Source organism: Amblyomma mixtum, chromosome 10 (assembly GCF_055824585.1).
Source record: "Amblyomma mixtum isolate Tamu chromosome 10, ASM5582458v1, whole genome shotgun sequence".
NCBI lineage: Eukaryota > Metazoa > Arthropoda > Arachnida > Ixodida > Ixodidae > Amblyomma > Amblyomma mixtum.
The window spans coordinates 134,923,496-134,935,483 of NC_143021.1; the positions used below are offsets into that span (position 1 = coordinate 134,923,496).

The 11,988-nt window shown below is 51.4% G+C and overlaps 1 protein-coding gene across 1 annotated transcript; it reads left to right on the forward strand.

The window, feature by feature from the left end:
• Window positions 1-7,627: 7,627 nt before the first annotated feature.
• On the forward strand, window positions 7,628-10,574 carry LOC149327019 (kelch domain-containing protein 3-like). Its single transcript, XM_089564759.1, has 3 exons — window positions 7,628-7,967; window positions 8,382-8,515; window positions 10,398-10,574. Exons 1-3 carry the CDS (start codon window positions 7,628-7,630, stop codon window positions 10,572-10,574), a joined length of 651 nt encoding a protein of 216 aa, XP_089420885.1.
• Window positions 10,575-11,988: the final 1,414 nt, after the last annotated feature.

Sequence of the window (11,988 nt, forward strand, 5' to 3'; positions counted from 1 at the left end):
GATAGGTTATTGATCAAAATGTGATTGGGCTGGCGCTTTATGGTAACTATAAGCGGAACTGGTACATAGTAAGGGTGCTTCATGGTGAGGATGCGAAACTAAAAAAAAAGCGTTCTTTCATAAAACATCAGCAGCAGAGTGTCACCAATATATCGCTCAAATAATTTTATAAGGACGCCTAAAATTTAGCCCCTATCACTGCGGTTCACTATGAAGGATGCCATAAGACAGTTTTAGCTGACCTGTTTTACGGCCCCCTCTTACGCTGGTCTGCTCATCATAAGCATAGCCGACGTGCGGCCAGCAAGTTTTATAAAAGCAAATTGTTCCGTTGGTAAGGCTAAGCAGTGGTTTGGCTTGTGACGCCATCTAGCGGTGATAAATAGACCCGATTTAAAGAACAAAATCGAAACATGTGCTTCTAGTTCATATCCATTCCGTGGATTCCAAGAGAAGGCAAACGTACCAGAGGGCGGCAGAAAGTTAGGTGGGCGGATGAGATTAAGAAGGTTGCGGGGATACGGTGGCCGCAACTGGCAAGGGACAGGGTTAATTGGAGAGACATGGGAGAGGCCTTTGCTCTCCATTGGGAGTAGTCAGGGTGATGATGATGATCAGTTCATATCTCTTGGTTTTTGTTTGCCTGGAACTTAACAAGTGTTAAGTGAACAAGCGTACTTAAAGGGCACTTGATCGGGCAGCTCAGTGAAAGAAAATGCGACTTGCATTGGTAGTTTGATTCACACCGAGCAATGCCTCACTCCTTGTGCGAGGCGCCGCTGTCAACCACTATATTAGCGTTTTTCTTTTTTTCTACGCTGCGCACAACAAGAATTCAAACTGCCGCAGTGCATGTTCCCTTTGGCGCTACTAAACTGGAGATAAATAGACGATCACTTCATTTGGAAACACTTGCAGTTTGTCGGTGTGAACACTTCTGGATATGATGGCACAAACGTCTGCTCATTAGCAAAATAAATTGAGACATGCGTGAAGGGGGCGAATTTCCCAAATTTGCTCTGCATTTTGCTGGTGTAGCCCGTACGGAGGAGGAGGAGGAGAAAAGCATTTATTTAGTAATGTACAGAGAGGTGCTCGGGGAGAGGCCCCTAGTGGGTCTCACCCCTTACAATACTAGTCGGAGTCCCTCATTCCGGGATCCCGTTGGTCGAGACCGCTACACAAGTCCGCCGAACCAGGGCCTGCAGGGCCGATACTTCCTGGCAGCTGAGTAGGGCCGCCTCCCAGTCCTCTCGAGTAGGGGAAGGGGTGATTGGGGGGAGAGAACGATTTTTTCTGCATGCCCAAACCATGTGGAAGGTGTCGGCCACCTCCCCACAGAATGAGCAGCGGCCGTCAAAAGAAGGATTAAAGTGCTTGAGAACCGCCGGGCACAGCAGGGTGTTTGTAAAGAGCCTGAGGAGAATTCGTTCGCCAGCTTTACCCAGTCCTTTCATGGGAACTGGGTATCGCCGGTGTTCGGCACGATAGTGCTCAGTAATTTCTTTAAAAGAAAGGAGAGGGCTGTGATCTGGGTTAAGCTCCTCCCAAGGGACGCCTGGTGCCCGGTGAGTGAGTGCGCGGGCTGCCTCATGGGCGGCTTCGTTACCTGGCATGCCTTGGTGGCCGGGGACCCATATGATTGAGCGATGAGTTGGATCGCCGTCGCGAGTACTGCGGTGTAAGATTTTTTGAGCGAGTGGAGTGATCCAACCGGACTCAAAGTTACGACAGGCTCCGCGAGAGTCTGTGAGGATGAATTTAGAGTCGGGATGGGAGGCTGCGAGGGCGATCGCCACCTCCTCCGCATGCGTTGAGTTGGGCGCTCTGAACGAGAGGCCGTCCACCTGTTTTCCCTCGTGTATGACTGCAGCCGTGTACCATTCCCCCCTGGAGCGGTAGGGGCCTGCAATGTCGACGTAGAAGACGTGTTTCTTTGAGCCATAGTGGCGGTGCAGGGCATTCGCCCGCGCCTGGCGCCAGCCATTATGGTCCTCCTTGTTCATCTTAGTCGGAAGGGGTCGAACGTAGAGGGCGCTTCTCCACAGTTCTGGCACTCGAACCCGTTCCATGGTATGGTGATCATGTCTGATATGTAACCGGTCCAAGAGGCGGCGACCGGACACGGTCTGGGCGAGACGCGTGTATTGGTTAACGAGATGCGCCTCGCGGAGTTCTCGATAGGTGTTCACGACCCCCAAAGCGAGAAGTCGCGCGTTGGAAGTGGATATCGGGAGGTCGAGGGCTCTCTTGAAAATTTTGCGGAGTACAATCTCCAAGTGATCTTCGTCATGTTTCCGTAAGCGGAGGTAAGGAGTCGAGTACAGTACTCGACTTGTTACGAAGGCATGCGCGAGCCGCATCGCATCCTTACTTCGCAACCCTCCTCGCTTGTTGGAAACGTGGCGAACCATTCGGCCCACCTGGTCGCCGACTTTGCGGAGTTTGGCAAGAGTTGTGTCTGCCTTACGATGTTGATTAATGAAGAGACCGAGTATTCTTAGCTCCTTCGCTTCACGGATGGGGCCGCTTGCGAGAGAAAGCTGAACGGAGATTTTGCATTTCGGAGAAGATCGAATATGCACAAATTCAGACTTGGACGGGGAGCACTGGAGGCCGCAGTACGTGGCATAGTGGTCAACCATGCTCGCCGCTGCTTGCAGGCATTCCTCCATCTCTCCTATATTTCCCGTAGTGGCCCAGATGGTGATGTCATCGGCGTACAGCGCATGCTGAACACCGCCGACAGCCGCCAGCTGTGCCGGGAGATACATCATAGCAATGTTAAATAGAAGCGGGGACAACACAGCGCCTTGTGGTGTGCCCCGCGTTCCCATCTCAAACGGGCCGTACTCGGTCTTTTGTATACGTATATAGGCCAAGCGGTCTGTTAAGAAATCTTTGATGTAATTGAATGTACGAGGACCACAGTTAATCTCGCTAAGGTGTTTTAGTATGACGCCGTGTTTAACATTGTCAAACGCACCCTTGAGATCGAGTGCTAGGACTATTTTGTCGTTGTGTGGGTGTTCTATGGGTTCGAGAACCTCGTGTTGAAGCTGTAAAAGGATGTCTTGTGCGGACTTACTGGGTCGGAAACCGAACATGGTGTCGGCAAAGGAGTTCTTGCTCTCTAGATATTCTGAGAGGCGGTCACGGACCATCGTTTCCATCAGTTTTCCTACGCATGAAGTGAGGGAGATGGGCCGGAGGTTGTCTGTGTTTACCGGTTTCCCCGCCTTTGGGATAAAGGTTACCAATGATGTCTTCCAATCCGGTGGCAACGAAGTGTCCCCGGTCCAAATGGCGTTAATATATTCGAGTAGGGTTTCGTATGGCCGATCAGGAAGGTTCGCCAATAATTTGACTGTGACCTTATCCCTCCCGGGCGCCGTCCCCCTGCGCATTTTGGCAAGAGCCGCGCGAAGGTCGTGAAGCTGGAAAAGTTGATCCAGTTCCGGATTATCGCAGCCTGCATACGAATAATCCTGCCCACGCGGGTCTTGATCCTGATTGAGGTATTGTGAGCGCGAGGTGTTCGCTAGCTGCTTCGTGTTTCCTTGAAAGTTGTGTATCGCGCGATTGATGTGTTTCTGTGTTTCCGAGCGTGTTTGTGTGGGGTCTATGAGAGTCCTGAAGAGCGGCCAAGTGTTGCGGCTGGACATATGTCTTGCTGCGCTGTTGCATCGATCTACCCAGTTAGTGTATGCGAGCTGGGCAGCATACTCGGCAGCTTGCTGGGTGAGGTCACAGATGCGAGCGCGGAGTTTACGCTTGTGTTTCTGCCGCCGCCATCGCTTAGTGAGGCTGCGGCGAGCTTCCCAGAGGTTCATCAGGTGGTTATCCACGTCAGGTGCACGCTCCGTAAGCTGGATATGGTTTTCGTGCGAACGGAGTGTTTGCATGAGTCCTTGTGCCCAAGTGGAGTAGTCCTGTTCCATGAGAGAAGTTACTGAGAGGGCCTGGCGGAAAGCGTTCCAGTCGGGAAGTTTGGCTTGCGCAAGGGGGCGACGTAAGGGCCGAGTGTAAATGACAGTGTTCAGTATGCAGTGGTCGCTACCGAGGGTGTCCTCGGTGTTGATCCACTCTGCATGTTGGATGTGTTTCACGAGGGTAAGGTCGGGGCAAGTGTCCCGAGTGACGGAGTTCCCTACACGTGTTGGGTGGACCGGGTCGGTTAGAAGAGTGATGCCCAGCGTAGATATAAGTTCCGCCAACTTACGACCACGCGTCTCTTCCTTGCAATAGCCCCACATGAGACAGGGCGCGTTAAAATCGCCCACTATCATGAGGGGGTCGCGACCCGCGATCCTTAGCGCTGCGCTAAAGATGTTAGAAAAAGTGATGTTTTTGAGTTTCGGGGGGCAGTAGATATTAAGTATGTGTGCGGGGCTATCTGTTCGCCGCAGGGGGAGGACAGAGACCATCACGTACGAATATTCCAAATTTAGATCGAGATCAACCTCCTGCGCTGTGTAACCCTTATGGACTAGGATACAGGTGAACGGGTCTCGTTGAAAAGCGTTATAGCCCGTGAGCTTAACCGCATCTCCGGTTTCTTGCAACGCAAGGACTGCGGCGGGGTGTTCAAGGTTGTCAATGTACGCCCTTAAGTGGGCGCGTTTGGGCCTGTTTTTGAAACCCCGACAATTCCATTGCACAAGGGAAAAAACTTGCTGTCTTTGCGGGGGGCGGCGCCCTTTAGGGTGTTGGTTGGGAGGGGACGCAGCCATGTTGATTTGAAGGGAGACTGCCTTGGAGAGCCGGCACAGGTTCCGTCACCTGCGGCTGGATCGGTTCCGGCTCTTCATTGAGTTCGGTTAGATCGATGGGGCGGTTGAATATTGATGGGCGGTTTGCGTCTTTGAGGGGCCCCATTCGGCGTAGAAGCCTGGGGTTTGACTCCAGCCATGTCTTAATATTGACCGTCACGGTGGCCGTAACCGTGGCCGTGAATGACTTGAACAGGTTTTCTTGAATTTGGCCGAAATTTGACATCTGAGTCGCTAATGCGGCAAGGGCGTTTTCGAGGGCGGTGAAACGCGCGTCAGAGCTAGATGATGTCGGGTCCACCGGCACTTGTTGCATCGGTTCCGGAGCTACCTGGGCAATAGGCGGGGAGGACCGAACCGTTTCTAGCGCATGAATTTTGGCCTGGAGTTGAGCATTTTGAGCCCGGAGGGTCTCGAGCTCACGGCGGAGGTCCGCAACCTCAGAGTTAAGGGGGGGAGGAGGAAGAAGTGTTGGTGGGGAAGAACGTAGGGGAGTGCGGGGGGACGGAGGAGGCCCGTCTCGGCTGCCTACCTTTGGCTGTGATGTCTTCTTTGGTGTGCCAAGCGGACGGCCCTCGAGAGGTGGAAAATCTCCGTTCTGGAATACGGGTGCGCCTGGACCACGTGACGACTTTTGGCTTGTTGATGGAGGGGACTTGGAGACACGCCCGGGCAACGCGCCCGCCGGTGGCGCTGGTCCGGATGTGCCTTGCACCAGCTTGTTGCCAGGCGGGGGAACTTTTGGAGTGGTGTCAGCTCCTGGGGGCACTGCACACTGACGCTGCTTTCGTTGACCGGTTCGGTTTCCCGGTCGTTGCAGCCTCCGGAATTTCGCTTTGCAGTCTTGCGAGCCCGTAAGGTGGCCGCCACCGCAGACGATGCAAGAAGGGGTGCACTCGTGGGTCTCCAAGTTGCCGTCTTCGAGGACTGCGACCGTTTGGCCGCAGTGTCCGCAGCGATTGCGTTGAGGATCCGGGCATAAGTTCACACGGTGGCCGATGGTGCCGCATCGGAAACACGCGGGAATAGTCCGCTTGTATTCGCGTACCAAGGTCACCACACTGTTATAGTGCACGTAACGTGGCACTTTATGCCCCACGAAGGTGAGCAGGGCAATCGTCGACTTCCCCAGCTTGCGCATGAAGGCTGTCTCTCCTCCGCGCCACTGGACTTTCGATTTCAGGGTGGTAGAAGTTTCCTGCTCATGGACGGTAATGATCCCCCTGCAGACTTCACCGTTGACTTTGGCGTGACCGACCATCGGGATGGAGCCTTTGGAAGCTTTCAGAGTAAATTCACGAGCGAGCGCGTTCGCGGCATTCACGTCTTGAGTGGTGGCGATAACGATATTCTGGTCCCAGATGGGCCAGATACTAAGAGTGTCCACCGAGGAGGCATTAACATAGGCGGAGAGCAAAGCACCAAGCTCACCGTTCTGCAGAACCGTCTTCAGGGAGACCGTCATTCTGGGCTTGATGACGATCGTGAAGTCTTCTTTGCGGAGTCGAGGCATAGCGGTAGGCCGCCATTTCGTCGATCCAGCTGTTTGCGAGAGCTGATGGTTTGAACTTGAAGTATTTTGATGCACAGAAGCAGGGGCACTAACGGAGGGTCCGTCCACTGCCGAGGTGTTCAGGGCTGCTGGCGTTTGCGAAGTGCCACCAACGAGAAGGGGCCTTCATCCACGATCTCCTGCGTCGGAGTGGAGGTTTCAGGAGAAGACGGGGCTTCTGCGACGACTTCAGTCCATGCCATCGTCTCGGGATCGTACCCGCGGCGAGCGGAGGCCGCCATGGCGTCCGCGGAGAACGCTGGAGACAGGCTGCTTGGCTTTAGGCCTGGCTAGGGCTCCCACGGGATGAAGACATAAATGGGCCTAAAAGGCCCAAAAATTGGCCCACCCGGTCGAGAGCGATGTCTTCGGGTGCCGGGTGATGTTAACCGTCGAACACAAGCAAAATTTTCGCGGTCGTAGGGAATTTTTCTTTAATCCGGACGAAAATTGTCGGAGCCGAAATGAGGCGCGTCCGCTCGAGACGCGGCCGGCGATCGCTCCTCGCCCGTACGGAGGCCCACGCGGTTTTTCGCAGCTCGCAACGTCCAATCGCGCTTGGTTACGTCTGCGGCGTTTTCAGACACCCGCTTACACATGCGCTCTCAGTCGCTCGAAAGGATTCACCCTGACTACGCCGCAGTGCAAACAGCGATCTTTGACAATTTTGAAGCGCTTTAAACGAGTGTAGTGTAGAAAATGAGCCTTCGAGACAGTGAAACTGGGAAGCCCTTTCAGATGCGACTGTCGAGCCAAAGGAAGACATCTTGAACTAACCGGAAAACTAGAGGCATTTCCATACGGTACGACGCTGCACTGAACCGGCACGCCTGCAGAACAGAGGCGCCGCTACGCTGGCGGCTGAGTAGTGCGCATGCGCAATTCAGCGCCCGCTCAGCCGTGTAGCGGACCTCAAGACCGGTTAGGTAAAAGCGTCTAATGGAGTCAATTGTTAAGCATTAACCACGTGGCTCGCAGCGTAAAGACAGTTCGCTCAGAAACAGGCTCGCAAAATCACGCGTCTTCCTCACCTTCCATAAATAATCAGACGGTTTTATATCTTTTTTTTCTCGGCGACAGCAACTTCACAATTTCTTCCTGGAACGTTCATCCACTTGCGCATCATCGAATGACGAAAATATTCTAATATATGACAAACATAGTCCCCCTTCAAGTCATCCCTGCCGCACGCGTTGCCGAAACCGGTCACCGTATCGCACCTTCAGGAATAGGCCACGTGAAGCCGGCAGCATCGCTGGAACGATGGCGCCGCGTTTCTCAGAGCACTAGCTTCACCGTCAAGATGTGGACGGTGCGATTGAGTGGTGTTCCAGAGCAAGTGAACCATAGTGCCGTTTTCATCAATGGCAAGGTCTACTCGTTCGGCTCCTTTGAAGTGGACAGGCCTCACCCCTTAAGGAACGTCGTCGACGTGTCCATCTTTGACCCTGCAACGTCGAGGTGGGATATCGTGCAAACATATTCACAGCTCCGTGGCCAGCCGTACAACATTTTCCGTCGCACCGTTGTCGTCTACGGTCACTGCGCGTACCTTTGGGGCTTACGGAACGGCTGGCAGTCGGAAATCGTCGTTTATCGTTTCGACACCAACACCATGACGTGGAGCTGGCCTCAAGTGAATGGTGAGGCACCGACACCGCATTACGGCGCCTCAGCTTGCATAGTCGGTCAGCGCATGTATGTCTTTGGTGACCCACATGATTAACAAGATGTCAACGCGCTCGACCTGGATACCATGGAGTGGCATCGTGTCCCCACCAATGGAGAGGTCCTTGCTCCCCGATCCTTCCACACGGCCTCTGCAATCGGGACCCGCATGTACGTGTGGGGAGGTTGCTTAGCTGCCACTTTTCTCGCTGGTCGCTTTGAAAATGTCAACTCTTTATTATACCTGGAAACAACCACCTCGACCTGGGTGCGCCCACAAGTACAAAGCTTTCCCCCCGTGGGTCGGCACGGGCATTCAGCCTTTGTCTACAGAGGGGAGCTGTACATCTTTGGAGGGTACAATGAACTTATGGACGCTTTCTGTGCAGACATTCACAAGTATGACCCTGAGACATCGTGCTGGACTAAGGTGAAGCCGTGGGGCTCGGGACCGTCTGCCAGGGGATATCAAGGTTGCTGCATTACTGGCGAAAGAGTGTTTCTCTTCGCCGGCTATGGCCCGGTAGCGAACATGCAGGAAGGGGAGATTATTGAGGAGGAAGCGACGCTAACCGATCTTCACGTGTTACACTTGGAACCGACACTAACGAATTTATGCCTGCTTGCAGTGATCGATGCACGACTGGATGTAAGCGAAATCCCACTCATTAAAAATCAGGTCAACGCTATCCTCTCACCCTAATCGAAGTCGCTGGACACATGTTGCACTTCAAGCAAATGAAGCGCCTTCGGCAAATCTATATTTCCTGTCGACGATCAATCAGTTTTCGACCTAGATACCTATCTCGTGAATAAACACTTTTACTGTAAAAACTTTTCGTCTCACCCTCTGTATTCTGACGCAGCAATATCGGTAGTGTTCACTTTATAATGATGTAGCAGTTTATTAATTTTTTATCAGGACGAAAAATTTGTCCGAAGGCATATTTACTCCTACATATCGATTTCACTCCATCCTGGCTGCTGCTTCTGGCAATTCAGAAGAATATTATTTCGCTTCTGTCTCGAGCTCGTGCCTAGCTGCATATACGTAGAACATACGAGATATCTTTTTGAAGGCTGACGGCAGCGCGTCTTCTTGGATTAGACACTAATCCTGCATTTGTGCAGGGCGCCAGGATGGATTCTTCTACATCTGCATTGCTTCGGAAAGGGAGACGGTTTCCACCTGTCCCTGCGTGTCTATCTATAGGCTGATATCATAGAATATAATCGGTCGGGATGCTGACGACTTTATATTGTCGGGTCATCTCTATAGTTTCCCAATAACATCTCTAAACGAATCTACTGCGATCCATGTCTTAATCTTGCACGGTAGTACTACTGATAGCTTGTGTATCAGATCGTATAGAAGGTAGTTGGCAGCATGCTGGCCGAAACAAGAAATTTCCGTTCATATCTGCCTGTCTTATCTATGCGGATGTGACGGTGGCGCAGGCGCACATGGCATATCACTTGTATTCGTGACGATGCATCACCATGCCCCAACAGAATTGACTCTGCGCTTCACGACTAACGTCATGTGGCTGTGTTCTGTACCTTGCCCACTTAAAGAAATGTGAACAGCAGAGAACCTGACAGGAAGCCGCTGCCGATGACATTGAACAACGCCTTGTCTGAGCGACGGGTAGCTTTCGTGCTAGTCGAAAAATTCTTTCTTTGCGTGCGCTTTTTCTGTAGATAAAGCGCAGCTCGAGTTCGAGGCTTTACTGAAACTGCCCAAAAGCGCTGTTTTTGCCAAACCCATTTTTTTGGTTGAGACTGAATAACCACGGGGTGTCTGATATAAAAACTGACATTCAAAGCTATCTTCAAACGAAACTGCGGTACAAATGTGCTTCAGGTTTTCTTCTTTCTTCGTATCTGCGTATTGCATTTTCTCAGATCGCTCTGATACTTTTTTTTGTCAGTGTGTCTTTCGGTGGCCACGGTGTTTCAGTGGCTTTAGCGCCAGGAATTTGACTCCACTGTCGCGGGTTGAATGTCGACCAATTTTGTTTGAGGCAAATTATGAAAACACGTTTCGCTATGTCGGTGCGTGCTAATGAATCCCGGGTGCTTAAAAAATATAATGTTACCTCTGGCGTAGGGCTGGTGCGTTCATTACAATAACACAGCCCTCCATTACCGTGCTTACCCAGGCGTTACCCCGTTGAGTCGTAGTTAACGCTCATAGTGTATTTATCATGACTGAGATTTTTTTTTAAATCCCGCTTAACCCAGAGCCCTCAAATACGGTACTGCCCAAACCCTACGTACAGGCTAGTTGCTCTAAACACGGAAAACACTACCACTCCAAAGCTTTTTTCCGCTTCAATGGGGCACGTACCGCTCCCGAGTCTGTGAGAAATCACAGACACGCTAAGCGCATGCGTCATTTACAGATTGACCAAGAAGTCAGCCGCTTCCTCGTCTTTAGGCAGCCGCGCGCCACGTCATTCATCATTAAACTGACCACCGCTGAACATCACGGGCTCTTGGTGCAGCAGCTGGGCATCTGCACATATTCTCGAGCCCGCGAAGAGAAGGACGCAATAGGCGCCAGCTGCACGGTAACATAGGAAGTGCTTGCACGACTGAACATAGACAGTCAAAGCGCCGCGGCGTCTTCGTGCCCCAATCAAAGTCTCATAATGCTAGGCGAAGGAATGTGGGCCGGTAGTGGCGCAGCTACCAGTGTTTATAGTTCCCTAAATCGGAGTCCTGGTAATGGTGCTATTTCTGCAACTATAAACGTTGAGTGGACGATTAGAGTTTACTTTCTCCTTAACCTTCTCTGATATACTCAAGCAGTTATTTGCCTTTTTCAAAATTCCTGAGATTGTTCTAAAGCTTTTGTCCTTCCGAATACAGGCGCGAGTCTAATATAAGAGTTGTGTGCTCTGAGAGGAAGTAAATACGTATGGTCCCCATTGGGCAACGTAGGGTATATATATTTTTTTGCGCACACAGCTAAATAAAGTAACCCTTGTCCAACTACGCAAGTTTCTCACCATGTCATCGTAAGGCCCGGGAAGGAATCCTTAGTAACTTCCGCCCTTAAATCTGGCCTTCTGCCTTAGTCCCCATGCATCTGCTTGTTAGGAATTTCTGTGAAGCTTGCGTTTCGCGTATAAGCAGGCATGACAAGGAAAATGAGGGGCTTGTTTTGAGAGGCATTTAATCAAGGGAGTGAAAATTCCTATATTCCCAAGAGGCCACGAACAAGCAACGCTAGCGCCAATCCCTCTTTCTGTTGCGTTGAAAGTAGTTGGAGGCCGAATAATTCGTATTAATATGCTTGGCAACGGACGACCAATATACGCAGGCGCGGGGAGGTGCTCGCAAGGCATCTGCTTCAGGCGTGGACTGGTAAAAATCGGGCCACCTAATGGATGGTGGGCGGATGTAGCGTTGTCCGCTTGTTCTGCGGGTGGCCTTGAGCCTCGCTTTACACGGGTTTTAATACAGCATTTATTTCCTGTTATGTGGTAAAATTGGCGGCGCTGCTAGTGAACTGTAGTAACCGGGGTTGGGTCTAATGTAGCTGGAGTAGAGAACACATTTCTGCATGGTATTATTGACATATATGTCCTTCTCGTTACTTTCAGTCGAAAAGACATATTTCTCAAAATAGACTTGGTCTCGGTTACAGCATTCCACACGACGTAAATAATCTCTGTAGACAAAGCAGATGTGTTACGTTTATCGCAAACGGCGCTCATGACATTCTAAGTCCATCAGATTGGGCATCGTTCACGCAATAAGTGTGCAATCATTTCGCGGATACTGTTCGCGCAATAGAGAAATATGCTTCTGTGATCAGTGAGTTCGCGCAATTTAATGCCTGCACGATTTATCTAGGAATCGTATATAATTTATCGTAGATAATCCTAGATAATTAATGATGTATGAAACGGAGAATAGCTGTAGAGGACCTTTTTTACACGATCCCGCAAGCTGAGCTGCTGGCGCGAGTTCAAACATACATTCAGA

Coding starts and splice junctions, on each gene's coding strand:
- LOC149327019 (XM_089564759.1), top strand. CDS start 7,628: ATGTGGACGGTGCGATTGAGTGGTGTTCCAGAGCAAGTGAACCATAGT. Junction 7,968..8,381: donor GAGCTGGCCTCAAGTGAATG/GTGAGGCACCGA, acceptor CTTTCTGTGCAG/ACATTCACAAGTATGACCCT. Junction 8,516..10,397: donor TCTTCGCCGGCTATGGCCCG/GTAGCGAACATG, acceptor CGTCATTTACAG/ATTGACCAAGAAGTCAGCCG.